The following is a 27,985-nucleotide window of genomic DNA, read 5'->3' as shown; positions in this document are numbered from 1 at the left end:
GGGCTTCGCACGTAAACATAAACAAGTGTGAAACATTATAAATAGCACTTATGACTAAAAGCCATATTATTCTAACAAAACACAGCCACGGTAAGCACAGTCACATTTAAAAGAGATTGTTATTCTTATTGTTTTGTTGTTGATTAACAAAACTATATTGGTGCTATTTTAGTACCTGTTGTAGCCTGTGGTACTTGTTTGGGGCACTGCACACAAATTATGGATACTTTTTTAACCATAAGATCATTATAAGCGCACTATATGGCTTAAAACGAATTCATTTTTTCATATAATAATGATAATAAAAACTAGGAGTCCTTGAAGATTGTCACAAAATGCCTTTTATGTTCAGTAAAAATTCATAAATACAAAGACATTTCAAAAGACTATCAAGCAATGGTAAAAGTATGAGAAATGTATCTACTGAAATGCTAACAGTTACAGTGAACAGATCAAACATGGGATTGTGCTTTTATGCTCAATGATGCATATTTTAATAATTTATTCCAAGCTTCCTATGATTATCATAATTTCAAAAATAGATTTTACATTTACAATCAAAATGAGAAAACTAAAGACATTTTTTTTTCTTCCAAAAGAACAATAAAAAGGCCGGTCTGGTTAAGGCACACACATTGACTGGTCCATATTTTACATTCACATTTGATATGCTCAGTTTAGAGAAAAAAAAAAAAAAAATTCCTTGATTGAATGCATCCTCTATTAGGCTGAGAACTTTGTGTACATGGTGGCTTATAGAAAATAATTTCTACATGTGCAGTAAAGCGAGATGCTGCGAGCAAAACGGTTAGAATGAGATGTCCATCCAATTCTCTGACGATCAGTTCAGCAGTTGTACTGAAGTCCTGTTAAAAATGCATAGTTTGTATTGATCTTCTAACGGTGGGACACTTGGTCCATGAGGGGAGTTACTGCAGACTGTCGGCACTCTCTGAGTCTGGAGTCTCAAACAAGTCTCTTACAATGATTTCACTTACTGCAAAGGAGAACAAAAAAGCAAATAATTAGGTATGAAATGTCTAGGACTGAACCTCTCTCTCTCTTTCCCAATCTTCAACTAGTTTCTGAAATACAGCGTGTTTCTTTGACTTTCCAATAACCAAACAAATCTATTAATACACTTTAAACACACAAGAAGTTATTTACAACATGACATCCATTAAGCATATGAAATGGGAAACAGAGTATACAGTGTGGGCTATAAATATATCTCAGGCAAAAAGGAAGCTGTGCATTTGGACAAGAATCTGTTTGACACACACACACACACACACACACACACACACACACACACACACACACACACACACACACACACACACACACACACACACACAGCCTGGCAGTGAAGGGAGCACGATGCCGGACAACAGCGCTCACTCAACAGGGGTATTCCAGTCCACTGCACCTGTCCCATCGAACACAGACAAGTGCCGAGACATGGTCACAGTGGGCCAGGTAAAAGCGGGTGCCACAAACAATAACAACACATTCTGTCCTAGGGTTTGGCTAATTATGAACATAAATATTTATCATTGAAATGTGCTATATATAGCAGATCTCATGTGAAGAATGTAAAACTGTCACAATACAGCGGTGTAAAACTAGCGCTGGATTAGCCTTGGCAGTATATTTAGCTCTTTCAGTGTCTCCATGCGATGCCAGTATCCTCTTTCCCATCACACTGCGGGACAGTGGACTATAATTAGGTCCACACTAAACAGGTTCCAGACACTAGGGGTGGCAGCTGCTAGTTTTTGTTTTCTAAAGAGTAAACAAAAAGCCTGGCTAGCATATGCAACAAAGCTAGCACAAATTTTGTTATTGTAGCTTGGGAGGAGTTATTGTCCCAGTATGAGACACATCACGTGTGAAATTACATATAAACATAACACGGTCTGGAATAAACTGATACAATCACAGTAATACTTGCTGGTGATTTGAAAATGTTAATGGATTGCCTCATTTCTGGGTCACTAAAAGTGAACATCTTTGTCATACTTGATTACCAAGTTTAAAAGCAGAAATGTGAAGCGCGTGTGTTTGTCCTCTATTCAAAAATGTGTCGCTTCTGCAGTAAACTTGACTAAATCTTGTTTTTAGTATTGGGATTGTGGTTTCAGACTTACTATTAATTATTGTGTCCAGACCTTTGAAAACGTGATATTTTGTTGTTTATTTTGGGGAATCACTTGCCCTATGTACTAGTTTTGCTTGTCAAAATACATTTCTGCGTTAATCAACTCTGTCCACTTAACTTCATTGCTTTAAAATGGTTCTCCTTGGAGTCTTACCATCATCAAGAGTGATATCCTGTAGACCTATGGACCGAAAGCCTAGCTCTTTCTCTTCCTCTGGTTCCGGTTTAATGTTAAGGAGATCATCATCTTGTGACATACTGAAACTTGTGCTGGACTCCTGAAGAGATGCACCTGAAGATTGAGGGTCCATCAAACTCTGTCCGACAGACGGTGAGTTAGAAGGCACTTTGGGAAGAGTAGGCTGATGGGGAAGAGGAAGCCCCTGGGAAGATGAAGACGGTGGGAATTGCACCGGATCCACAGTGTGCAGACCAGATGTGTTGGACACTGAGACAGGGCCAAGGTTGTGGAGATTTTGGCTGTGCTCTGTAGGTATGCCTTGGTATCCTTTGCCTAGTTGAGACCTTGGTTGCTCTGCTAAGATTTGGGATGACCTGCAGCCTTGCAGTGAGCCACCAACCATTGGAAGACTAGGTTGTTCTTTGTAGGACAGATCCTGTTGAGGTTTTTGGTAGAAAGGGTTGTTGAAATCCACCAACGAGGAGAGAAACATAGGGTGAAGATCTGCTTCGGCATTAAGGCTTCTTTCTGCTGGATGAGAGCGGCTCAGATAGAAAGGATCCTGAGGTGAGTAACTGAGATCGATGGAAGATGGATCACCAACTATCCCTTCGGACAGCAGCCACTGCTCAAGAGGCTGGACCTCATCTGAAGCACTCGGGTCTCTGGTGGTGATCAGACCTGCTGGGGAGGAAGGATGCTGCCCTCCAAGGTCCGTCCTTATGCCAAACTCCTGCTTCACCTGCACTGCTGGGAAGGAGGATGTTCAGCACATTACAGATTAGCTTTATGAGCATTTCTTCATTTCAGAAAACAATTGAACATTGGTATACAATTTTGACCAATCGAGATCTCTGAGCACATGGTGCTTTATAAACATAAACGAATCCAATCTCCCTAACTACAAGCTACAAGATTGGTAAGCCCAGGGTCAATGTCCTGCAGAGTTTTGAGCTTAAACACACTTGTCTGGAAGGTCCTAGTGAGTCTAAAGACCTTGATTAGCTGGTTCAGGCGTATTTAATTAGGGTTGAGGTTAAACTCTGAGGGACAATGAAAAAAATGTGTTTTAACACATGTAAATTCCTGTCACAGGCACATGTTCTTGGTTAAATGAACCATGTGTGGTTTCAGTGGTCATCTTACATCTTTCTTTTACACCGTTAGTGCTGACTTAAGATGCATCTTAACGCCAGGTGGAAACAGGGTATCTTTCATCAATTTGAGTTGTGTCAGTAACCATTATCAGATCTTATTTTTTAAGAATAACATATATTCTGGATCTACATAAATGCTCTTCTAATTGCTTCTATGCAGACATTCCTAAAGACTATTCATTATTGAACAATCCCATCTTGTTGAACTAATAGATATTGTTGCATCACGTACATCCGCATTTTTTAACTGAAGTTGATGTATTACCCAGAATTCCTCTTGCTGTTGGCTGGCAGTTACCTGAAAGATAGGTGAAGAACTGTGAGGCACTTCTCTTCCTCTTGCCATTGCTCACATAGAACTGCACCTGGGTGGAGGAAGCCCTGGTTTTCTTGTAGTATGGAGGAATCTTTACCACTAAGCTTGTCTAAACAGGAATGGGAACACGAGAAAACTTCAGAGACACCTGTAATAATAGATCTCAATGGGAAGTGTAAAGCAGATATGTTACGCTGTTAGAAGAGTTTGAGGGATTTCAGTGTTTTATTACAAAATCAATAACATACTGTGTTTACATGTTGACTCTTTTCTTGTAAAGCCCTCACATTGACCTCCCATTGCGTTTTACCATCTGGAATGAAAAGAAAAAGGCAATACAAAGGCTCTTTTGTTATTACATAAACTATCGTCCTATCATACTGATCTAAAACCAGCTCCTAATTACAGCAGAGCAACTAGTTGTGAGAATAGTTATTGTAAAAGATGATTTCACGTACCAGAGCCCTTTTCTAGGAAGACAATGGTTGAGTCTGGATTGATGTTTTGGCCTGTTATAAGCATCTCTTCTCCTCCATTCACAGATCCACAGGCGGGACTAAAGCTCTCGATTTGGGGAAGTTCCTGAGCTAATCGTTGAGCTAGTCAACAGAAAATGAGGAAATGTTTATCAATATGGCTTGATAATGTTTTGAGGCTTTTAACGGTCAAAGTCTACTAAATCTTCATCATCATCAATGTCATTGTCCTATCTGTATGTCATGTAGAGAAAAATGTAAATTATGTCAAATTATGTCTATTTTTTTCTTTTGAGGAAATGGACAAATAATTTTACTGACAACATGTTCACAGGGCATATGCACTTTGCATCCAAAAAATGCTCCACCAAAATTGTTTACATAGAAAATGGGGAAGTCATGGCCTAGTGGTTAAAGAGTTTGACTCCTAACCCTAGGGTTGTAGGTTCGAGTCCCGGGCCGGCAATATCACGTCTGAAGTGCCCTTGAGCAAGGCATCGAACCCCCAACTGCTCCCGCAGCAGCTGCTCCAGGTGTGTGTGTGTGTGTGTGTGTGTGTGTGTGTGTGTGTGTGTGTGTGTGTGTGTGTGTGTGTGTGTGTGCACTTTGGATGGGTTAAATGCAGAGCATGAATTCTGAGTATGGGTCACCACACTTGGCTGTATGTCACGTCACTTTCAAATACATCATCACAGAAAAACTCACAGCACTCTATAGGTGTGGACGCCACCTGCAGTGACAGCACTTTTCCATTGTGTTGAGGGATATGGACACGGAACACAGCACGCACACGGGTGTTTTTACGCCCGATATCAGTCTCGCCTTTGCGCAGCTCGATGTCTGAATTCCGTAGCTTCAGGATCCCAGCACAGTCAATGCTTTCAAGGAAACGTGATAAAAGGCATCCATTAAATATTACAGTCAGTCAACCTCTGTTTATTTAACAAAAGTGCAGTTATCTATGGAAATGAAACCGAAGAGGAACATAAATGGTGCTGTTTGCTGACAGCGGCCCGGAGCAACTTTTAACTATTAGCTGTAAATCCCATTTAAGTCATTTCACTTTGTATATTCATGAGACCTGCATTTAGTCAGTACCATCCAAATATGATTTCTATTAAACACCGGTCCGGTCTGATGTACATGAAGATGATATGAAAATCATTTATGTGACACATCAAGTTGGGTTCTGATATAAGGATTATATCATTGAGTGTAAATCTAAACATTTTAAAGTACAATTTTAATCTCTGAAATTTCTAAAAAAGAAGGGTAGCTTTAAAACGGTTTTGAATTTCACATGTTTTCAATTTAGAGCTGCCATCTTCATGATATGAAGACTAAAGACTAAACTGTCAGCCATGTCAATACATAATTTATGCAAAAAAGCTCCGTCTACGATGCATGCCGGGCTGGGTGCATGTAAATCAGAGGTTTGTTTGTTGACAGGTACCTGGTGCACATATTGTTTTCAGGCAGGAGAGGGATTTCGAGAACTTTGGTGCTGGATATGACAGTCTCTTGACTCGGCGTCGCGACGGTTTTCCCAGTAATCCTGTGCACTTGGTAGAATGGGTGTGGCCTGATGTAACGCTCATCCGCTGTCCCGATGAACATCTGCAGGCTGACGGGTTTTTCATCATAACCTATCAGCTACAGAGGCAGGAAGAAATGATGTGAGTAATCAGACGACTGGTGATCCCAAACGAATCGTTCCTAGATGCATCCGTCTATCCATCACCATTTTAATGCTCTATCGCTCCTTAAGTACTCAAAGCGGCCCATTTCACACCAACACGCACAAATTAACTCTCCTTTTCTAGTTTTACATGTGATTATCTCTGACAAGCTCCTTTAATGGCAAAAATTGTCTGCCATTTGTGTCATAGGTAGCTAGGGTAAACAAACACCGACACAAGTGACATTAGCTTGCGCAATGCTAATGTTATCAAAACTTCTGTCCTTAAGACTGGCTGATATTTATCACATGAATCACATATATCTAATCTCTGCTTCTCGCATATGTAAATTCAAGTATTATTAATTCAGAATGATCTAAACCCATCCAATTTAATATTATAATATTAATACAAATAATTAAATACACCCGGACCGTAATCTGGTACTTGAGTCTTGTGCTAGAGCAGATGTCAGATGACCTTTAGGTATGGAGCCAAACCTTTCTTAATTTCTCAGGACAATGAAAACTGCTGTTCAAGTTCAGTGAGCAAAATGTGCACGATACAGATGGCACGCTGTGTGATGAACAAAAACATCATAGAAAAGTAGGTAATGATGGATGAAATGCTCCATCAATAATTAACCCCAATCAATAAATCATATGTAAGAAATTCCCTTCACAATTTATTAGTGGCACCAGACAGAATTGCATAAATGACTGTTTTCAAACAAGTTTTTCACTCCCATTTTCAGATGAACTTTCAACTGTGGGGGAAATCATAACAGGCTAATCTGAGAGCTGGTGCAAACTCTGACCTTAACTACAGGGTGTCTTCCGCAGTCTGATTTAATGGCCCCTCGACTGCCCTCCGTCTCATAATGGGCTCTGTGTTGAGGTTTAGGTTGGATCTCCATCTTTAACTCACACTGGCCACACTGACTGGGCAGAGGGCAGTCCAGAGGAGGTAAAGATGTGGACCTGAGTAGGAAAAAGAAACAGAGTGGATGTAGTTTTTGAGCACGGGCCAGTGAAACAGGACACCCTTTGTTATAGCCCCAACAGGTTCATAAATGATGGAACAACAAGGCCAAAAACTATTATGTAAACGACACTTGTTCAAAACCAAAAGGTGAACAACGGAGTCCTATATGTAGATGCAGTTTACCTGTATAAAGGGGTGCTGACTTGTTTGGGTTTAACCCAAGGGAACTGTGTTGGGACGGCTAAGAAATGTTCCACGATATCCTCTTTCTTTAAACTGGGGAGGGACATGGTTACGCCTGAGTTCAGCGATGGATTTGCAAGACCTGGGTCTTGAAGACTTGAGTCCTCTTGTCCAGTCAGCAGAGCCACTTGATCCTGGTTGTGGTTGGCCTGATACGTTCTTCTAGTTTTGGATGGGATGTCTAACTCTAATGGGAAGGTCTGGTAGGGTGCAAATGAGGCTCCTCCCATCCATGTCTCCTCAGTGACACTCCCCCGAGGAGAATGAGATGGTGTAATGTTGGGGGAAAGGTGAGGAGATGCAGAACCAGGAATGAATTCTGCACTGGAATGCCGTCTTTTTCCACATGGAGAGGTTGGGCGAGAAGAAGGTCGTGAGGAGGAGGAGTGTGGACGGGGATTGAGCCATGTTTCGTCAGTGACGCTGGTGCGAGGCGACTGATACGGCGACAGGCCACAATGATATTGTAGAGGTTGCTGATGATGTTGTTGGTAACGGTACCAAGGATCATCTCCATATGTAGCCAGAGGAGAACCAAAGGGAGACACAAGCGGAGACACTTGAGGAGACGCCTGGGGAGAAGTAAATGGGGACGGCAGAGGAGACGACAGCGGCGACACTAGAGGAGACGCCAGCCGAACTTGAGCGGCTGCCTCATTCAACTCTGCCTCCACGTCATCGTAGATGTGCGAGAAGGATTCGCAGGACGAGGCGTCAGACAACCAGCTGCGGGACGACAAACTACTGCAGGGGCTGGGACACAGTGAGGACGTGTCCCTGTAGGATGCATCCAGTGGCAGGAAGAGCTGGTCCCTTGATAGCGACCCAGCACCAGCTTCTCCACAAGCTCCTGCAGACTGGTCCAACTGGTGCACGCCCAGGTCCTGGTGGCAGTTGGCTGGGATAGAGGTGATTTGGATGCTAGGACAGTCAAATACCCAGCTGGGAGACTCCATGGGTTGGAGGGGACCAGGGTGAGGGGTGCAATAAGATGGGTTTGGACAGCTCTCCTGCTGTTCTGTGGGATGGTGAGGTCCAGGCGGAAAGAGAGGGTAGCAGCTGGCATCATCATCCGATCTGGAGTCTAGAGTAAGAGGGAAAAGGTTATTTTTAATACAAGACCACTTACTATGCCTATCCTGGCTCATGCCATGTGTCATTTTACTTTTTGACACTACAGACTTTTGCAGACTTTGGCAGTCTGGACATTATCTGGTGAAAGTCAGAGCCAGTGTGTGTTGTTGTTGTTTTTTTAAAAACAAGAAATCACACGACTCCGTTCACATAAAGTGATTTATTTCCCCTCATTTTTGTAATGAGGTGTGGCTTGATTCTGTGCATTGGGAATTGCTTGTATTTCTAAAAATGGCTTATTATATGAAGACATACACCATAGTGATCTGTAGAGGAGATAAGAACTCATTCACCTCCAGACTCTACTCTGTAAAGATTTCCTTTGAGCCACATGACAGGCCATGAGCTCATTGGTGTCCACCTTGGTTAACCTTATCCTGTAGTCAACTCTGACTATATGACTACACACAAGATGAAGTTATTTAAAAGATTACGATTTTTTCCATGATAATGTGCACTAATGAATTGTGTACATTTTATTTATGATATATTTTTTTTTATATATCAAATCTACAGTAGGCTGTTATGTCAGTGACTTCATGCAGCAAAAGAATCCTATAACCCTAACCCTAATAACCCTAAAAAATAATCCTTACAAAAACAACAAACTAAAAAAATGATGTTCCCAAGAGCATGAAGAAATCTTCACCAAAGTGAAGCCGCATATGTTTCTTCCTCTGCATACTGTTGGTACTCAAGCAAATACATTTCAAGAGATGCTCTTATGGCTCATTCAGACACAAGAGCAAACTGACAGCTGCCAGAAGTGCACCATTAACACACACACACACACACACACACACACACGAGCTAGGGATGCTGTCACACTGATAAGACTATCTGTCTAACATTATGTGATACACCTTCATTGCACTCAAGCTTCAACAGTCAAATGTCCAGCAATAAAACCTAGAAAGGCGATTAACTGTGAGTTTAACCATTATATCAGTCGTGTTTACCTACAGATGGGGGAAGTTTTATTACAGTGGACATTGTAACTTGCATTAAAAATTATAACCGCTTACAGTATGTAGGGAAGTATAGTAACATATGCTTACAGAGCCAATCATAACCACAACAACAACAACACTATTAAATAATATAGGCCTACAAAACCAATCACAGCAGTTGTAGTTTCACTGATGTATTCTGCGTACTATTCTCGAAAACTGACACGGAAACTAAGGAACTTTACAGAAAATGTTTGCATACGTTTTTATTATGATTATTATTATTATTATTATGTTTGGCATGATTATTAGACTTTGACCTTGCAACTACACGAACTCCTACATTTGATGTTGCGAGATAAGGAAGTGACTTTAGTATTTAGAAAAACAGTTTAATTTATTCATAACATATCCGAACATGGCCACTTCTGCAAAAACATTCTCGACGCAGAGACACGCGACTCCCCTTTAACCGCGCGCGCTTCATTGATTAGGATCGGAGCGCAAGTGACCCCTGAAAGTCCCACACCCACACAGACCTGAGAGTCCCAGGGGGGACGGATGAGTGCAGCTGCTCTCCCCGAACATCAGTCTGAAGTCCAGCTCCTCTCTGTAGTTAGTACTCATTGCTTTAGAGACCTCAGCTCTACTTCCTATTAATTTACAAAAACAAACAAGTCCATGCGTGCGCAAACGCTACAACACTCCCAACTTTCTACAAGCGTTACTTTGCTTGACAAAACGAGATGGTGTCAGCTCGAAAACCCGGAACACACGGTCCAAAACGTCCCTTTCCCTCTCAGAAGTTGGTTAGACCGAGCCTTTGATGTCGTTTCTTCTCGGACTTTGTCGACTTCCCGCTGCGTTTAATAATCCCATGCTGGGTTTGGTGTTGCTCTGAAGTCTCGCGCACATGTAGATGATGGAGAGAGTAAAGTTACATTTCACCCCGCGACTCCAGACGTGACGTCACGAACATCTGACAGACGGCAAACACGCGCAGAGGAAGCGCGCGCTCGCTCGCGACCTCATTTGCAAACACCAACAAAGCAACCAGCGCGCGAGAACAATTCAGGGGACGAGAGAGAGAGAGAGAGAGAGAGAGAGAGAGAGAGAGAGAGAGACGTCTATAACACTGTTGTTGTCAAAGTACATGCATTATTAAAATATTCCGGTTAATACACAATTGGTTTGTGTACGCTATACAGCATTTTTGGCCATCATTTGTGCATACTAATGCCCAGCATGTTGTCTAGTTATGCAACTTACAAGGTTTTGACATTTGCCAGTGATTTCCTTGCACTGTACATGGGTGGGGGGAAAAAAAGTAGAAAATGCTTAGTTAAACTGGTTTATTTCGCAATAATGCTGGAAACAAAAAGAAATACTTTAAATAAAGTTCTATGACATGTTATGGCACCTCTGGTACTTCCTTGTACTGTAAGTATTTGGATATACAATGCATATATAATATATATAATAACAATATATATTGAATAAACAATGTATCGTTCTGCTGAAGCATGGAAATGTGTCAAAATTATTTTAAAAGTGGATTCAAAATTAAAAAATCTCATTATTCCTCCATGCAAAAAAATAAAAGTTGCATAAAGCAAGTAACAAACCACTACTAGTGAGCAATAAGACAGATGGCACCTGATAAAGGAACACTGGATTTAACAAAAAGGCAACTACAAAGTGCAGTTATTTGTCATATAAGACTGCACTTTACACTGTAATGAAAGGAATGAAGAGTCTGTTACAGCGAGCTGACAGTGTGTTTTTGGCCAGTGTTAACGTGTGGTCTGACCACAGACACCATTCACAACTTTCGTCCTGCAGATCATTTCCTCTTCCTCTTCCTCTTCCTGTGGGACTTCACTCATGTGTCTCTTTCGTGCTGCTGACTCACTGTCTTCTAGCGCGGTGTATTTTTTGCCGTCCCTCTTGCGTTTATTTACCAGTCCACTGTGCTCCTCTCCGATCCGCCCCTCTGGAAGCCCGAGCGTGCGTAAACACACCACAGCCGCGGCCTGCTCTGCAAACTTCTTTGATTTCTCCCTGAGGACGGCGAGATGAAGGCAGACAGAAACACAGTACAGTCAATCTCTCTGCACTACTACAGTGTGGACGTAAGTTCATCAAAACCAAACTCACCACAGGGATGAGCGGTACTTTTTATTGTCAATGATAACTGTAGACTGAAAAGCTCGATCTTGAGTTCGCTGTTCCTGAGACGTAAACAAACATATTAATATTCCAAGGCCACAACACTTTTCCAGTTGATCAAGACTGGATATGGAAAAATAAATAAATAAATAAACTGACCGTCTCGTACACAGGTTGATCAAGCTTTTCCTTGCGGCTCCACTCCAGCAGGAACATCTTTGGGGAGATCTGAGGAGGGTAATCTCGCCTGGGGAACACAGACACATGCATAAATACAGCAGAAGTGATCAGGATAGAGTCCTTACTCTTGTAATGGGACACACAGGGTCACTTCACCTTTCGAAGCGGACAGGCATCGTGATGACATCATCCTCCAGTTTGGGTTGGTCTGACGGATCGCAGCTGGTCTGAAGAGCAGCTCGTCTGGCCTCCAGCTCAGCTTTGGTCTTGTTGTAGAAGTCAGTCATTCCAAACACCTCACTGCAAATCACACACATGCAAAGGAGAGAAACTTAACCAAAACATATTTAAATTAGTGCTGTCAAACGATTAATCATGATAAATCGCATCCAAAATAAAAGCTTTGGTTAACATATTTACATTTGCCGTGTATAGATAGATAGATAGATAGATAGATAGATAGATAATGTATACACACACACACATGCATGTGTTTGTATTTATACACCGGTGCTGGTCATATAATTAGAATATCATTAAAAAGTTGATTTATTTCACTAATTCCATTCAAAAAGTGAAACTTGTATATTATATTCATTCATTACTCACAGACTGATATATTTCAAATGTTTATTTCTTTAAATTTTGATGATTATAACGGACAACTAAGGAAAATCCCCTAGTAAAAGTCGCACTCCAGGGGCTAAATATTACGTTATTGGGTTCGCTTTAACCCACAGACATAAAAAAGCTCCCACAGTGGCAGTGTAAAAGTAGTCCAATTCCACGGGAAAACCGCAGACTTGACAACACTGATAACAGTCCTTAAGCCCGGCTCACATTGAGCGATTCTGGCCACGATTTGGTCGTCAGAGACTAATTTTGAAAATCCTAAAAAGATTCCTATAAAATTCCTGAAATCTGTCGTTTTTGATCATTATTTTAACATGTTAACTGATAGCCGATTAATGGCCATTGCGATCAAATTTTAGCTCCGACGAACTTCTGCCAGTGTCAAACGATTTGGCGCACAATCTTGCAGTGTGATTTCTCCGATTCATTTTTCAAGACAAGCCATGACCAGAATTAATGCTAGAGAGTTCTTCTAAGCTCATAAACTCCTGCGCTCTCGCCCACCGCTCACTGAATGATAAACACAGATTGCGCTGCCGTTTCATCTGCGTGTGTACCATAGACTGTAAAAAAATATGGACGTAGTGTCCGTGACGTCACCCATAGGCTCCTGAATAGCGGTTTTGAAGCCTAAAGTGTGCAGAGCGGGCCGTCGCCATCTTGGCAGTGCGTCACCGCGCGACTCTCCCGGATAATTGAAAATGGGCAAAAAGGCGGGAGCTGATTGCTGAAGCCACGCCCACCTAGCGCAACTGCATTGTCAGCAGCTGCAATCCACCTGTCACTCAAGTGGCCACGCCCTTAATTATGCAGAACTTTAAGGCTTAATATAATTTAAACGGATGAGTTATAAAAAAATTCACCCCCCTCACAGTTGTCATGAAGGGCAAAATGAGCAATATAGACCAAAATCTTTTTTTGAACCAGACTGTAAACATGTTTTTTTTCTGCTGTAAAGTTGGGCATTTTAACATGGAGTCTCTATGGGACTGACTCTCTTCTGCAGCCAGCCTCAAGTGGCCAGTCGATGAATTGCAGTTTTAGTCACTTCCTTATTGGTTTCACGAGAGAGAGCGGGAGGTTTGCCGCTTGGTGTGTACTAGTGCTGCTTGTATATTCTGCATAAATACACCAGTATTGCAACCGTTCGTATACTTTTAATGATAGCCAGCTTTACAGCCCTGCGTGCAATGCAGCTCACAGTCCCTGAACGTGTCTGGGTTGATTATGTAGATCTCCGGACACGTTTTCTTGCACGCAGCCCGCAACTGAGATCCCACAGTGAGACATTATCATCATGTTCGTACAGTCTGACAAGTACGATCCTAAAATAAAATTCCAGGTGTACAATGCGTGACATTACCATATTTCTTCGTTGGTCTGAGCTGCATGCAGCCGTTTTCCAAAAGGAGACTCGACTCGGTCTCTGAGCATCTGGCATAAGCAGTATTTGGTGTTGAAAGGGTTATTGTCATAACGAACAGCCTGTAGATAAATACAGGAGGAGGAAAAGTTATTTTATCATCCCTGTTCAAAATAGCTATTGTCCTTAACAAATATTATGATTGTTTCCGTAATATTTCGTAGCAACGGTTGTGTCCCTCACATATCTGATGTAGTCCTCCATCACCTCCTCCACAGACAGCGCCCCCTGCTGCCGGAAGATGGAGGGGTTCCACATGGCGGCCCGAGCCAGCATCACAGACGACGCTCCTGTCGCCTCGCGAAACTTCTCCATGTCCTCGAATGTCTTCACGATGTCTGAAGAGCCTCCGCTAAACACAAACCAACAGAGGAAAACACTAAGATATCACGAACCAACAAAACTGCTGCACAAATAAACGTGGGATGAATGTAAGATGAAGACTGACTTGGCGATGACGGGTATGGACACACTCTCAGCCACAGCCTGGATATAATCACAGTGGACCGGATGCCGCGGCCTCTCTTCTCTCATCCTGACCACACAATATAAAGACGCTCTTTAAAACAAGAGCCAATCCACAAGCACGTGTTTAAAGAAAACCTCTCACCTGCCGTGCACCGCTATTGCTGCCACTCCTGTGTTTTCAATTCTCTTCACTAAACTCACCGTGTCCTCAAGCTGAGAGAGCACATTAGGAGAAAACATCCCTTCATTACTAGGAACAGCTGATTCATATCAAGTATTTTTTCATCGTTCAAGATCTTAGACAAAGTTATGAAGTACTTGGAAGAGACACATAGAGCAATGTGACTTACTGTAGGAAGGATTCTGATTTTACATGTGACAGGTTTTGAAATCCCATTCACGAGAGTGCGTAGGATCTGCAAGAGACGAGTGTTTGAGATGTGAAGAGTGGAAAAGAAAACGATTTTATAACACTAATATAATACTAATGAAACTTACAGCTTCAATTTTGTCAGGGTCAGAGAGAAGAGCTGAACCCATTCCTCCCTGTGAGTGAAACGAAAGGAAAATGGATAAACAACACGAATGCAGAGGTTTATTTTTATTTTTTTAACATGTTATCATTATGCCAAGTTCAATTGAAAGCTTAGAATATTAAAGACACTCAAAAATATTTCTTCTTTACTTTATACCAGTGCTACTCTGGTATTCAGATTCAAAAAGACAGTCTATTTCTAGTTTTAAATAGGATTTTTATGATTTTTCGAACCCTACTGTAACCTGTACCTTGGTAGAGTATTCTTTGGGACAGCCCATATTCACATCAACAGCTGCCACATCGTTTTCTCTGTCCGGGATTAAACAGACAGGTTAAGCATCAGTTTAAACGTGTATTAACTTAGAGCTGCTGTTTGAGCAAAGCTACAGGTAGCAGTCATCCGTGAGCTATAGTACGTGTATCAAACTCACACAAGCTTAGCCACGACCAGCGCTCTCTCCGGATCAGCCGTTCCCTGAACAGAATCAGATCGGGCTCGAGCATTAATCATCACAGAAAACAAACTCACTTATTCTTTATAACTGAAGCTGATAACACGGCACATACTCAATCAGAGATGCCCAGATGTACTGAAATGTAGCACGTAACTCGCTCACATACTGACCATCTGAAAGACCACGCGGCTCTTCTCTTTACTGCAGGTGCGAAACATCACACGCTCATCTGGAGCAACGAAATCAACCGTCCCCAAAACATCTGAAGACACACACGAGAAGGTTTATTAATCAACTTTTGACAGTGTGTTATATATCAGCATGCTCAGATATAATGTATACTGACGTACCGTTCTCCACTCTCTCACACTGGGCCATTTTGATGTCAATCAGCTCCTGGAAAACAACATTTAGTATATTAGAGAGCAAGTGCATGGGGTCGAGCTGGACTGAGTGTGAGGTGCAGGGGTGTCCATGTTCATCTCACCTCACAGTACACGATGTCTGCTCCGTAGTCCAGCGCCAGCAGTCTCATGGGCAGAGTGCCCACCCGCACCATAGGAGCCAGAATCGTCTTCTGAGAGAAACTCAAGCCCTCCTCTCCGTTCATCATCATCATCCTCAGCCCACCTCGGCGGAGCACAGCAGGCCAGCAGCTCTTCACGAGGAACACAACACACTGAGAAACACTACACACCAGCCTCACGACCTTCTCAGAGCTGAAACTGTCAGTACTGTCTGCTGGAGTCTGTCGATAATTATTATCATACACAACAAGCAGACAACGACGCTCTTGTTTTCAGAAATATATTACCAATGACACTTACACAGCCTAGTACAACTATATTCAGTATCCGGAACATACACAACTATCGAGGAAAAGAACACTGAACGTGGGAGTGATATAATGTCAGTTTTGTGGACATTTATATGACAGAAGAACTGAACTTACGAGCATCAAACAGCACTTCGGTTTACATCCCAGCTGCGGCGAACACGCGTGTTCAGCACTCACTTCCGGTTCTGACATCATCGCAGCGCGACACGAATTTCCCAGAAAATTAGATTTATTTCGAATGGGAAACTGCTAATCACGGGCTGAATTTCACAATTGCTTTAAATTATTACCGTTTATTCTGTTATTCTCCACGTGTTAACAGTGGAGTAATATGGTAGTCGAGTTTGGGTTATGTAAGAATATGAAGGTAAAATAACGCCAAAACGGAGAGAAAGTGGTGTGTGCTAAATTAATCAATGACCAGACGAGGAGGTATTACTAAATCAACCACTAATTATTCAAAATGTGCACACTAGAACCGTGTTTTTTCCCGGCTATGTCCAAGTGGCTTAGTTGGTTAAAGTCTGACTAGAGGGGAAAAATAAAAATTATCTTTGGATTATTACAACTATACTCATGACCTAAGACTTTTGCACAGTAATGTGTGTGTGGGTGATATGTTATATTTATTCTATGTGAATAAAATATAAATTTATGCGATTCCATTCCTTTTATTTACTCACAATTTGTAGTGTCCCAACTTTTTTGGAATCGGGTTTGTATATATATATATATATACACGGACACAAATAACAACCTTAGCAGTAAAATTGTTTAAGACTACGAGAATTGGTTTTTGTCTTTATCCAAACTTACTTTTCAGCTTTTTAGCATAAACCTCAATAAATGTATTATTTATTCTATTATATATGATTTAATGGCTAAAAAAAGCTCTTCAAGGGGGTTAAAGAAAAAATAAAATGCCTGCAGGTTACAATCTAGTTAGACTAATAACCAATAAAGACCAAAACCAAAAAAGTGAAGGGTGAGCATTGTTAGAAGCACTTTAAATGTATTTACACCAGTGAGGCATGCAGTGCCTGTATAAAATGTTATGTGTTTGGAAAGACATCACAGATGAAGAAGTATCATACAAAAGAGAGGAGAGATTCTGTACATGTATCAACACAGGCCATTTGCATATAAACCCCAGTAGCAAATTATAAGGTTTAAAAACAGTTTCTGCAGTAGAAATAACATACCTAACCAAAAAGTGAGAAAAACCCAGTGCAGTACACAATCCATAATGGCTGAAACAGTACCAATCAAACCCACTGAATCATACAAATATAGTGCCCATTTAAACAAATGAGGCAGTTATTGTTTCATTTCCTTTTACTACAACTACAAGCCTGGAAAGTGTGGGTTTTTTAGTAAAGAGCTGCCAAATTGAAGTAATGCAAAATTCAGAGAGGTCCAGAAGCTTTGCTTGTGAAGGAAGATCTGTCCGTCCATTCTGCCGCTTCAATAGGATCGATTTGTGGGAACACGACAAAAAACACTCGTTGTCCCAGATATGTAGCCCACTCTGTAACAAAGATGACATGAAATTACCCATCCATATGTCATTACGAATGATAAGACTCATGCAATGTGTATCTAACTATTCTGAAGTTGCATGGTAGCTTTTAAGAGTAACACTTTAGAATAAGGTTCCATTAGTTAATGTTAGTTAACTACTTTAGTTGACAATAACTGAGCAAGAACAATCCTTCTACAGCATTTATTAATCTTAGTTCATGTTATTTTCAACATTTACTAATACATTATTCAAATTTTGTGTTTAGTTAATGCACTGTGAATTAGCATAAGCTAACAATGAATAACTGCATTTTTATTAACTAACATTAACAAAGGTTAATAAACACAGTAATACATGTACGGTTCATTATTTGTTCATGTTAAATAAAACATCAACGAACTTTAACTATAGGAAACTCATTCTAAAGCATTACCAAATTAAGTTATTTACAAAAAACTGCTTTCATCAGTGCACCTACTTGAATTACTAGTGTACTTAAAATCCTGAAGTGTGTATATGTATATGTAACTTTAATTGTATATACTATATCATAGTGCACGTTTTAATAATGTCAAATTAAGTTTAAATAATTGCTTTTTAAAAATTAATTTTATATCTAATGCCATTTAATACAAACTTAATGTGTTTGCCGCCATGCTATTTCTTTTTGTTGTTATTTCAAATAACGTGCAATTATGTGTCTGAAAACAGTTTATACTTCATTTCACAAAGCTTGGAGCATTATAAAGTAGTTCACATGACTCTATGTATGAGTCATGTGGACTACTTTATAATGCTTCTTTGCCACTTTTTTGTACTTTTGCAGCTGAATGGAAAAGAGCAGCATGGACATTCTACAAAATATCTTGTTTTGCGTTCTACAACAACAACAACAAAAGTCTCTTTACCAGTGAAGTCATATACACATTTTGGCTTGTTTTTCCAGTAAACTCCCAGGAAATAGACAGGCACTCCAGTCAGCATAATGACCAGCCCCACTCCACACACCAGCGGCTCCGAGTGCAAACTGAAGCCCAGCAGTAGAGCCCAGAAGAGCAGGTAACACACAGGCACTAGGAGACTCACCTGACAAGAGAAAAAAAAAAAACACTCACATTCACCCAGCTGCTGAATCTTAAACATGATGGGGCAGTGACTGTCCTGCTGACTCCTGCAGCAAACTACATGAACCCGCTGGATGCACCGCACTGTATAAAGGCTGTTTATATTATCTGTATGTAATTGAATACCTTGATGGGCCTGTATAAGTTTGGCTTCTTCCATCTGTAGTAGAGCAGGCCAGCAATAGTGACTCCATAAGAGAGGTAGTTGATGAAAGACACATAGTTTATCAGGTTGTGAGTTTCTCCAATGCACAAGATCACAATTGTGGCAGTGCACTGAAAGATAAGATTAAGAGGGAAAATAAAGAAAGAATAAGATTCATGTAAAAATAGAACAAGCTGCACTCTGATAAGTGACATGAGAAGCTGTTAGCGATAACAAAAACTGAAAATCACATACACACACGAGTAAAGCTGGAATCGGCGTGCACTGCTTAAAGTGGATCATAGCAAGAAGACTGGGTAAATGTCCTTCCCGCGCCCCGGAGAAACACAACCTTTTGTAGTCAAACAAATACACATGAAAACAGTAAATGCATAACAAAGAATCACTGTCATAACTGGCACTGCTGCATTCTCCAAATACACATGCGTAGGTCACCACCAGGGGGCCCCCTTGCCCTCAAAGATGATTTTATGACTAGGGCTTATAGAATTTTTGTTTTGTTTTTGATTTTGGCTTCCAACCATTATGAAAACATGATGCTGCATTGCGTTTCTTTCCTGTAAAGCAGTGGAAAAAATGCCAATGTAAACTTGAACTTTAATAATGTCTTTAAGATTAATTAATTTTACAGAAGTCACCTTCTTTGAGTATAACATCTTTGCACATAACAAGATACCGTATAATCATAAGGAGTCACTACACTAACTCATGAGGTAAGGTAACAGTAAAATGAAATAGAAATTCACTCACCTGGAAGAGGTGAAGAGGTAACCATTGATGCCCCCAAAAGTGGAGAGTGCCACAGAGATCGGCATGAGGGTGGAAAACACCCCTAGAAGCTTTTCACCAAAAGTCTAAGGCAAAAGAAACAAAGCTTTAGCATATTATTAACAGAATTAAAACATTCAGAGGAGGAAGCAGCAGACTACCACAATCTGACATACTTTACTGATCCGGTCCAGCATCACTCCACTATCACAATCCAGACATTTTGCTTATACATTTCCATCCATCATTTGGGTTATTATAGATAACTAAAAAAACTAAAATTGTTGATACTGGAATCAAAATAAATGTATTTTCTTTCAGGTATAGTTTAACACTTAAACATTTTTAATTTTAATTTAGTTTAATTTGATTTACAAAAAAAAAAAAAAAAAAAAAAAAAAATACAAATGACACAAACACACACACACACACACACAAAAAACTAATTTTGCACTAAAGGTAAAACATAAAATACAAATATAAAAACTAATTCAGTATATTCATACAAGCACATTTATCTCCATTTAATCAAATTCTGACAGTTGTCTGGAAATTGTAATAGTGTGATTATTGCACACAAATGGTTAGTGGATCTATCATTGAATGTTAGAATTATATTAATAATCTGGTGCTTAAAAAAAAAAAGTTACGATCCAACGAGTCAAAGGCCTGCACTTACAACAGCCACTGCGTTGGAGGACAGCAGTTCCTCAGGAGACATGGAGGAGAAATACGCGATGTTTGTGAGCGTGTAGACAAATGTTACCAGTGGAATGGAGATGTATATTGCTCGAGGCAGATTCCTGAAGAAAATAAACAAATAAATAAATAGACAGACAGACAGATAGATAGACAGATAGACGTACAGACAAACAGAGAGAGAGAGAGAGATAAACAGATAGACAGACCAAATGACGGATGGACTGACGGACGGACAGACATTCATGCCAATAAAGCAATATTGAATTGAATAGAGACAGACAGACAGACATACAGACATGCAGATAGAAAGATAGATAGACAGACAGAGAGAGTGATAGATAAACAGATAGACAGACAGACAGACCAAATGAATGACGGACGGACGGACGGACAGATAGATAGACAGATAGACATTATTTTATCAACGAACCACGATAAAATATGATTTTAAGGGAAAAATATATATATATTTATATATATTTTTTTTTTTATGGCATCAACACATCTCAAAAAAGTTGGGACAAGGCCATGTTTAGCACTCTGTGGCATCCCCTCTTCTTTTTATAACAGTCTGCAAGGAGACAAGTTGCTCAAGTTTAGGAATAGTAATGTTGTCCCATTCTTGTCTAATACAGGCTTCTAGTCTCTTCTAGTCTCTGTCTTAGGTCTTCTTTGTCTCATCTTCCTCTTTATGATCCAAATGTTTTCTATGGGTGAAAGATCTGGACTACAGGCTGGTCATTTCAGGACCTGGATCCTTCTTCTATGCAGCCATGATGTTATAATTGATGCAGTATGTGGTCTGGCATTGTCATGTTGGAAAATGCAAGGTCTTCCCTGTTGTTCTAGAACTTGGATATACCTTTCAGCATTGATGATGCCTTTCCAGATGTGTAAGCTGCCCATGCCACACGCACTCATGCAACCCCATACCATCAGAGATGCAGGCTTCTGAACTGAGCGCTGATAACAACTTGGGCTGTCCTTGTCATCTTTAGTCCGGATCATATGGCGTCCCAGTTTTCCAAAAAGAACTTAAAATTTTGCTTAGTCTGACCACAGAACAGTCTTCCACTTTGCCACAGTCCATTTTAAATGAGACTTGGCCCAACACCTGCATTTCTGGATCATGTTTAGATATGGCTTTTTTTTTTAATCTATAGATTTTTAGCCAGCAACGGTGAATGGCACGGTGGATTGTGTTCACTGACAATGTTTTCTGGAAGTATTCCTGAGCCCATGTTGTGATTTCCATTACAGTATCATTCCTGTATGTGATGCAGTGCCATCTAAGGGCTGAAGATCATGGGCATCCAGTATGGTTTTCTGGTCTTGACCCTCACACACAGAGATTGTTCCAGATTCTCTGAATCTTTGGATGACATTATGCACTGTAGATGATGATAACTTCAAACTCTTTGCAATTTTTCTCTGAGAAACTCCTTTCTGATATTGCTCCACTATTTTTCGCTGCAGCATTGAGGGAATTGGTGATCCTCTGCCCATCTTGACTTCTGAGAGACACTGCCACTCTGAGAGGCTCTTTTTATACCCAATCATGTTCCCAATTGACCTAATAAGTTACAAATTGGTCCTCCAGCTGTTCCTTATATGTACATTTAACTTTTCCGGCCTCTTATTGCTACCTGTCCCAACTTTTTTGAATGTTCATGTCTCTCGTGAAATCCAAAATGAGCCGATGTTTGGCATGACATTTCAAAATGTTTCTCTTTCAATATTTGATGTTATCTATATTCTATTGTAAATAAAATATAAGTTTATGAGAATTCAAATTATTCCATTCGGTTCTTACTAACAATTTGTACAGTGTCCCAACTTTTTGGGAATTGGGTTTGTAGACAGAAAGACAGACACACAGAAAGATAAACAGAAAGACAGACAGACAGAAAAATAGACAGACAGATGATAGACAGAGAGACAGATAGATAAGTAAATACACTTTTATATATCCAGACACAGATCATGTGTGAATAAAAGGTCCTGGTTAAAAGGGTAAAAACTGTGCAGCAGATAATAATCATAGGTTCGAGTCAAAAAAATGTATCTGTGCCTGAAATTTCAGGATTTGAATGTATACACTGCACATGTACATTTTTGAAATAGCTTATGTCATGTGATGCAATCTCAGAAAGCGCCAGTAAAACTGTTCCAGCAGATTTTGTCAGCCCAGCCAAGTTTTAAAAGTGGTATCAAACTCACCTCCTTGGATCCACCACTTCTTCTGTGACATAGTTGAGGAAGTTCCAGCCACTGAAAGCAAAGGAGGCGTGAAGAAATGCCAGAGCAATCTGTCCTATGCAAGGAGCTTTATTAAACATGAAGGCCATCTGTGGAGTCAGGCTCTCATAGTTACCTGAGGAGACAGAAACAGAACAGCTCTACTAAAATAACTGAAAAGCATGACTAATTACATGTATTAACAGACTGCTATATCAGTATAACATCATTTGTCTTGTCGGTTGCATTAACGTTTGGTCCTATAAATCTTTTTTTTTTTTTTTTCAAACTGAGTATGATCTCCATACTCTGGCTATTTCATATAATATACGCCATGAAAGCCTAAAAGAAATACATAAATAAAGATTTTCAGACTTCTCTTGAGTCCAATTTGCTCAGCTCCATTATGTTGAGTCACATCTATCCATAAAATGCAGAATTCACAAAAATTCCTTATTAAAGGCATCCTTCAACCAAAAACACATTTTTTTTAAACAATAACACTACTTTTTATTTCTGGGTGAACTCTTCCTTTAAGGCATTTACTATATTTACAAATAAGGGATTTAACTGATTATTGCTTGTTTATTTAATTAATCAATTAATCATACTGTATTAACATCTGGGTCTCTAGATTTCCATATCAACATATGTGAAGCTCTCACCTCCACAGATCTGCACTAAACCGACAGTAATGATGAGCCCCAGAGCCAGAAGCTTCCCCACGGTGAAGGCGTCCTGGATCCGTGTGGCCAAACGCACACTGTAGCAGTTCACCCATGTCAAAAACACTGCAAACATTCACACACACACACACACACACACACACACACACACACACACACACACACACACACACACAATATAAAAAAATTCAATGCCTTGAATTTGACTTCAAATTCAAAAGAATCAGAAAACAATGTATCATGATTTCTACAAAAAATATTGTTTACATTGATAATAATAAGGACTATTATTATTTACTGATCACCGATAATAATTGAGCATTAAATCAGTATATTATTGTGATTTCTGAAGGATCATGTGACTCTGAAGACTGGAGTAATGACGCTGAAAATTCTGCTTTGATCACAGGAATAAATTACATTTTAAAATATCTTCATATAGAAAACTGTTATTTTAAATTGTAATTTCACAATATTACCATGTTTACTGTATTTTGATCAAATAAATGCAGCCTTGGTGAACAGAAGATACTTTGTTAAAGAAAAATCTAAATGGTTTTTAGACCAATGGGCTACTTTTACGACACATTAATGATACCTACACACACTTTTATGCTGCTTATTTTTATTTTGGTGCTTTATGACACATGTCCTCATTAATTTTCATTATATTGAAAAGAGTGGCCAAGTATTCTTCAAAAATTCCCTATAATGTATGTATGTATTTATTTAACAGGTTTAAGAATGACATATGTTCTCCTATCTAATAGCAAGCATTCGTATGTTAGGGAAACCTGTTTGAAAACAGCCATTATATCTGCGGTTTCCATTGGTTGAGCAGAAAACACACTTCTGCTTCAAATTCTTTTTCAGTCTCGTGGTTTAATTCAGCTGAATCATCGGGTTCACTAAAGCCATTTCACTCTGCCCCCTTTCTACAGCCAGATGTTTTCAAGAAATAAAGCGTTTAGACACAGAGAAGTCAAGCACTCACATATGCAGATGGTGGACAGCATGCGTGTGGCTATGTTTGGAGGAATGCAGTATGGGAAAACAGGCTGAAGCACATAGTTGGAGAACGTGAGAGCGATGACTGCCAGTGTGGAGGGATACATGATCAATACTGCACTCCATAACAGCAGAAACCTGGAGAACAGCACAACACTTTCAGCATATGATGGACGTTTGATTTCCATTCAATGTTTAGTAGATCATGTATGGACTTGTCTTACCCCATGAGACCACCAAAAATCTCTGTGACGTAGGAATAGTCTCCCCCAGATTTAGGGATGGTGACCCCTAGTTCAGCATAGCAAAGAGAGCCAAGGGCAGCGACGCCTCCTCCTAGCACCCACACCACCAGCGCCAGGCCGACCGAACCCGAATGCTCCAGAACACCCTTAGGAGAGATGAAGATCCCTGAGCCAATAATGTTACCTGACAAGAGAGAGAAGCATGTGACAGTGCAAGCCTGGCCTCTTGTTCTGTTCAGTGTCCAAATATTTCACTTTCAAAGCTTTATATTTCACTAACCAGTAAACACGACAATGATGATGATGATGATGATGATAACGTTTCCATACCCATCTGAATGCCACTTTATAAACATAAGCACATCTTTAACATAACGCTCATAAAACTTAACGCTCTTTATAAACTTGTGAACACAATAAAAATGCACTGGTATGTATGTATTTCTTTATGCATTTAATTAAATTTTATTTAATTTGTTAAATTATTGCTAGCCACTGATGCTATAGCGCACACCTGAAATCTGATTTTTACATTTAAAATGTACAATATTTATCTTTTTAGATCACTGGATTCCTCTCACACTCAGTATAATAGTAATAGTAATCACTGGGTGGCAAGAATATATACATATACATTGTATATATATATATATATATATATATATATATATATATATATATATATATATATATATATATATATATATATATATTAGTGCTGTCAAAAATGTAATCATGATAAGTCTTTGTTTGCATAATGTATGTGTGTGTTCTGTGTATATATGTCATGTATATAAAAAATACACACACATACAGTATATTTTAAAAATATTTACATGTATTTACCTGTCTATAGTCATATTCATGTAATTTATATTATAAATAAATATATTAAATATATAAACATATCTTTTTTATATACATGCATGTGTGTGTATTTATATATACATAATAAATATACACAGAACACACACATATATTATGCAAACAAAAACTTTTATTTTTTATGCGATTAATTTATATTATATATGCATTCACTTGCTGCCCAGTGATTTCTAAGATGATGTAACAAAGCTGATATTTAGAGTACTAGAGTACTACAGAACAAGTACTAACCCAATACCAAACACAAACTCACAACAGCAAGCAAAACCCCTCGGCCAGTGAACGTCAGCCCTGTGGCTCTGCTGTAGTATCTGTGAGAGTTTCATAGGCACACAATGATCACCCCCCTCACTAACCCACTTCCTGGCAGCTCTTCTCTCAAGCACCCAAGTGTCGCACAACGAGATTACCTAACAGCAGACATAAATAATCTACTGCTCCCCATCACAGAGCCGGCTGCCATCAGGCGCGGCTTTCATTCGGCTCCTTTTAAGAGGACAGACACATCTGAGAGACCCACACCGAGGTGTTGGAGTAACGCGGTACAAGTAACGAGAGTTACGTAATCAGATAACTCAAGTAACTAATAGCATAACGCATTACTTTTTAATTTACAAGAACATATCCGAGTTACTTTTTTAATGAGTTACTTTCTCATTTATTGCCTGGCATCTCCCCTGTGCTCGTGTTGAGAGATATCGAGTGAGTTCAGAGGCTTTGTGTGCGTCGTGTGAACATGAAGATACTGTAGATCACGACTAAATGTGAACATGCCTTTATCATCTCACTTGCACAAAAACAGATTCAGTATTCCTCAAAATGAATACAAACAGTCAAATGCAAACATGTTAACTAACACAAATATACTTTAAGTATTTTATTCCATTTTATTAACCAGTATCCTTGCCGCTGACCTTCAATGATCCAGTTCAACCATACTAATAAGCAAAAATGACTTTAGATAAACACAACATTTTTTTGAAGAGAGAAAAATGAGGCCAAGGCAGATGAGAAAAAGTAGCATGAAAGTAATATTACTTTCCATAAAAAGTGACTTAGCAACTTTTTTTTAAAGAAAATAATGCAATATTGTAATTCATTACTTTTAAAAGTAACTTTTCCCAAGTTGTTTTATAAGACCTAAATGTTCAATTTGTATTTTGTTATCTAAGAATAGATTACAAGACAGACAATAAATAAATAAATAAATAAATAAATAAATAAATAAAATACATACATAAATACATAATACCAAAGTCATTTTAAGGTATTCTGTTGTATTTGGTAATATAATAAACAAATATATGATGTTATTTACTACATATACTAAAGCTATGCATAATATATATATATATGAACACCATATAAAAAATTAAAATCAATTAATAGTCTTTAATAAAGAAAGATAAAGCAATCACAAGATAATCTATGGTAAGAAATATTTAACAGCGATTAAAAGGACATAAATTCCATTATGTGTTTTATTGAGCTTAAAAATCACCAAAATATAAACGTCCAGAAAAAAAAAAGAATGAACAAACAAAATGGCGAATATATGTGATGCATTTGTCTTTATAAGTCTTGATATGTTTACATGTTAGAAGAATGGCCCACAATCAGAAAGAAAACAAGTGATAAACTTCACCAATGATGATCGCGCAGGCGCTCAGAAGTCCAATCTCCTTCTTGAGTGTCACGCGCTCAGGGATGCCCGAGTCTCGTTTAAGATCGCTGTCTTTCATGATGCTCCTCTGAGCCTCTGTCCTTTTCCTCTCTACTCCAACCACTTCAGCTCGGGCACGAACAGAGAGCTGGGCTTCTTCTCTTCAGAGGATTGAAACACGGTGAAAAGGCCGCGCAGGCGCCGCATCGCGCGCTCTCCGGCCAGAATGTTAACGAGCGCGCGGCACGACTGATCCACACACGCGGTGCACACAGGGCTGGCATTACACAAAAACAACAATTCATACATAATTATGACATTTGCAGATAAATAATAATAATAAATAACTTTTTTCTCTCTCTCAAAAGGGCATCAACAGAGAAAGTTAACATAGTTTATGGCACGTTTACTGCCGCAGTTTCAGTCAATAAAAGGACCTATAGTTGAGCAGCTGAAGGAACGGGTACAGGGTGACCCCGCATGCACACACGCTTGTGTTTGCAACGCACAGGTTTCCTCGTTCGTCCTGAAAGGATCCCCAGTGTGGAATTTAAGAAGTCAAGTCGTGAATCTGTGGCTGTAGCTGTTCACTGCATGCAGATAAAGCAGGCCCGTTTTCAGCTGATCTCCCGGAGGAAAGCCTGAGAGTGAGCTGCTTTGTAGTCCAGCAGGAAGGCTGAAGCTCTGCCAGCAGTGTGCGAAGCTTAAGAGAGGAAGTCGAGCAGAAAACCAATAGATCACAAGAGCTACAGAAGAAACATGCACTGACAGAGGGAGACAGAGACCAGATTATACACCCCAAGTGATCATCACAATAAATTACTGCTTTGCACACTCTTGGTATTCTCTTGGTGAGCTTCAAGAGGTAGTCACCTGAAATGGTCTCCAACAGTCTTGAAGGAGTTCCCCGAGAGATGCTTAGCACTGGTTGGCCCTTTTGCCTTCTGTCTGCGGTCCAGCTCACCCCTAAACCATCTGGATTGGGTTCAGGTC

At 39.7% G+C, this 27,985-nt stretch overlaps 3 protein-coding genes and 1 long non-coding RNA gene across 9 annotated transcripts; 1 reads left to right on the top strand and 3 right to left on the bottom strand.

Annotated features, from left to right (window-relative positions):
- The first annotated feature begins 7 nt into the window (after nt 1–7).
- Nucleotides 8–18,576, top strand: LOC113067266 (uncharacterized). Its single transcript, XR_003279296.1, has 3 exons — nt 8–90; nt 1,368–1,479; nt 18,454–18,576. It is a non-coding gene; the product is annotated as an uncharacterized LOC113067266 (long non-coding RNA).
- On the bottom strand, nt 218–10,338 carry LOC113067263 (nuclear factor of activated T-cells, cytoplasmic 3-like). 6 transcript variants are annotated; one of them, XM_026239607.1, is made up of 10 exons: nt 9,821–10,338; nt 7,138–8,281; nt 6,788–6,950; nt 5,745–5,944; nt 4,997–5,169; nt 4,274–4,414; nt 4,073–4,128; nt 3,765–3,924; nt 2,316–3,092; nt 218–997 (listed from the first exon to the last, which is right to left on the bottom strand). In XM_026239607.1, exons 1-10 carry the CDS (start codon nt 9,906–9,908, stop codon nt 930–932), a joined length of 2,970 nt encoding a protein of 989 aa, XP_026095392.1. In that variant the 5' UTR covers nt 9,909–10,338; the 3' UTR covers nt 218–929. The 6 variants fall into 6 exon arrangements, with proteins under 6 accessions (XP_026095392.1, XP_026095391.1, XP_026095390.1 ...); XM_026239606.1 differs by having other exon boundaries at nt 219–997; nt 2,316–3,089; nt 4,064–4,128; XM_026239605.1 differs by having other exon boundaries at nt 220–997; nt 4,064–4,128.
- dus2 (dihydrouridine synthase 2) lies at nt 10,619–16,210 on the bottom strand. Its single transcript, XM_026239611.1, has 16 exons — nt 16,100–16,210; nt 15,635–15,805; nt 15,498–15,543; nt 15,318–15,409; nt 15,124–15,167; nt 14,941–15,001; nt 14,653–14,700; nt 14,505–14,570; nt 14,297–14,367; nt 14,135–14,221; nt 13,870–14,038; nt 13,627–13,748; nt 11,787–11,930; nt 11,610–11,697; nt 11,439–11,512; nt 10,619–11,342 (listed from the first exon to the last, which is right to left on the bottom strand). Exons 1-16 carry the CDS (start codon nt 16,178–16,180, stop codon nt 11,075–11,077), a joined length of 1,632 nt encoding a protein of 543 aa, XP_026095396.1. The 5' UTR covers nt 16,181–16,210; the 3' UTR covers nt 10,619–11,074.
- Nucleotides 16,890–27,858, bottom strand: LOC113067265 (asc-type amino acid transporter 1-like). Its single transcript, XM_026239612.1, has 11 exons — nt 26,975–27,858; nt 24,424–24,628; nt 24,186–24,337; nt 23,171–23,296; nt 22,488–22,641; nt 20,245–20,368; nt 19,548–19,651; nt 19,032–19,128; nt 18,758–18,907; nt 18,416–18,593; nt 16,890–17,513 (listed from the first exon to the last, which is right to left on the bottom strand). Exons 1-11 carry the CDS (start codon nt 27,069–27,071, stop codon nt 17,392–17,394), a joined length of 1,509 nt encoding a protein of 502 aa, XP_026095397.1. The 5' UTR covers nt 27,072–27,858; the 3' UTR covers nt 16,890–17,391.
- Between the last annotated feature and the right edge of the window lie 127 nt (nt 27,859–27,985).

Source organism: Carassius auratus, chromosome 50 (assembly GCF_003368295.1).
Source record: "Carassius auratus strain Wakin chromosome 50, ASM336829v1, whole genome shotgun sequence".
NCBI classification, from domain to species: Eukaryota; Metazoa; Chordata; class Actinopteri; order Cypriniformes; family Cyprinidae; genus Carassius; species Carassius auratus.
This window is presented reverse-complemented; position numbering and strand designations above follow the sequence as displayed.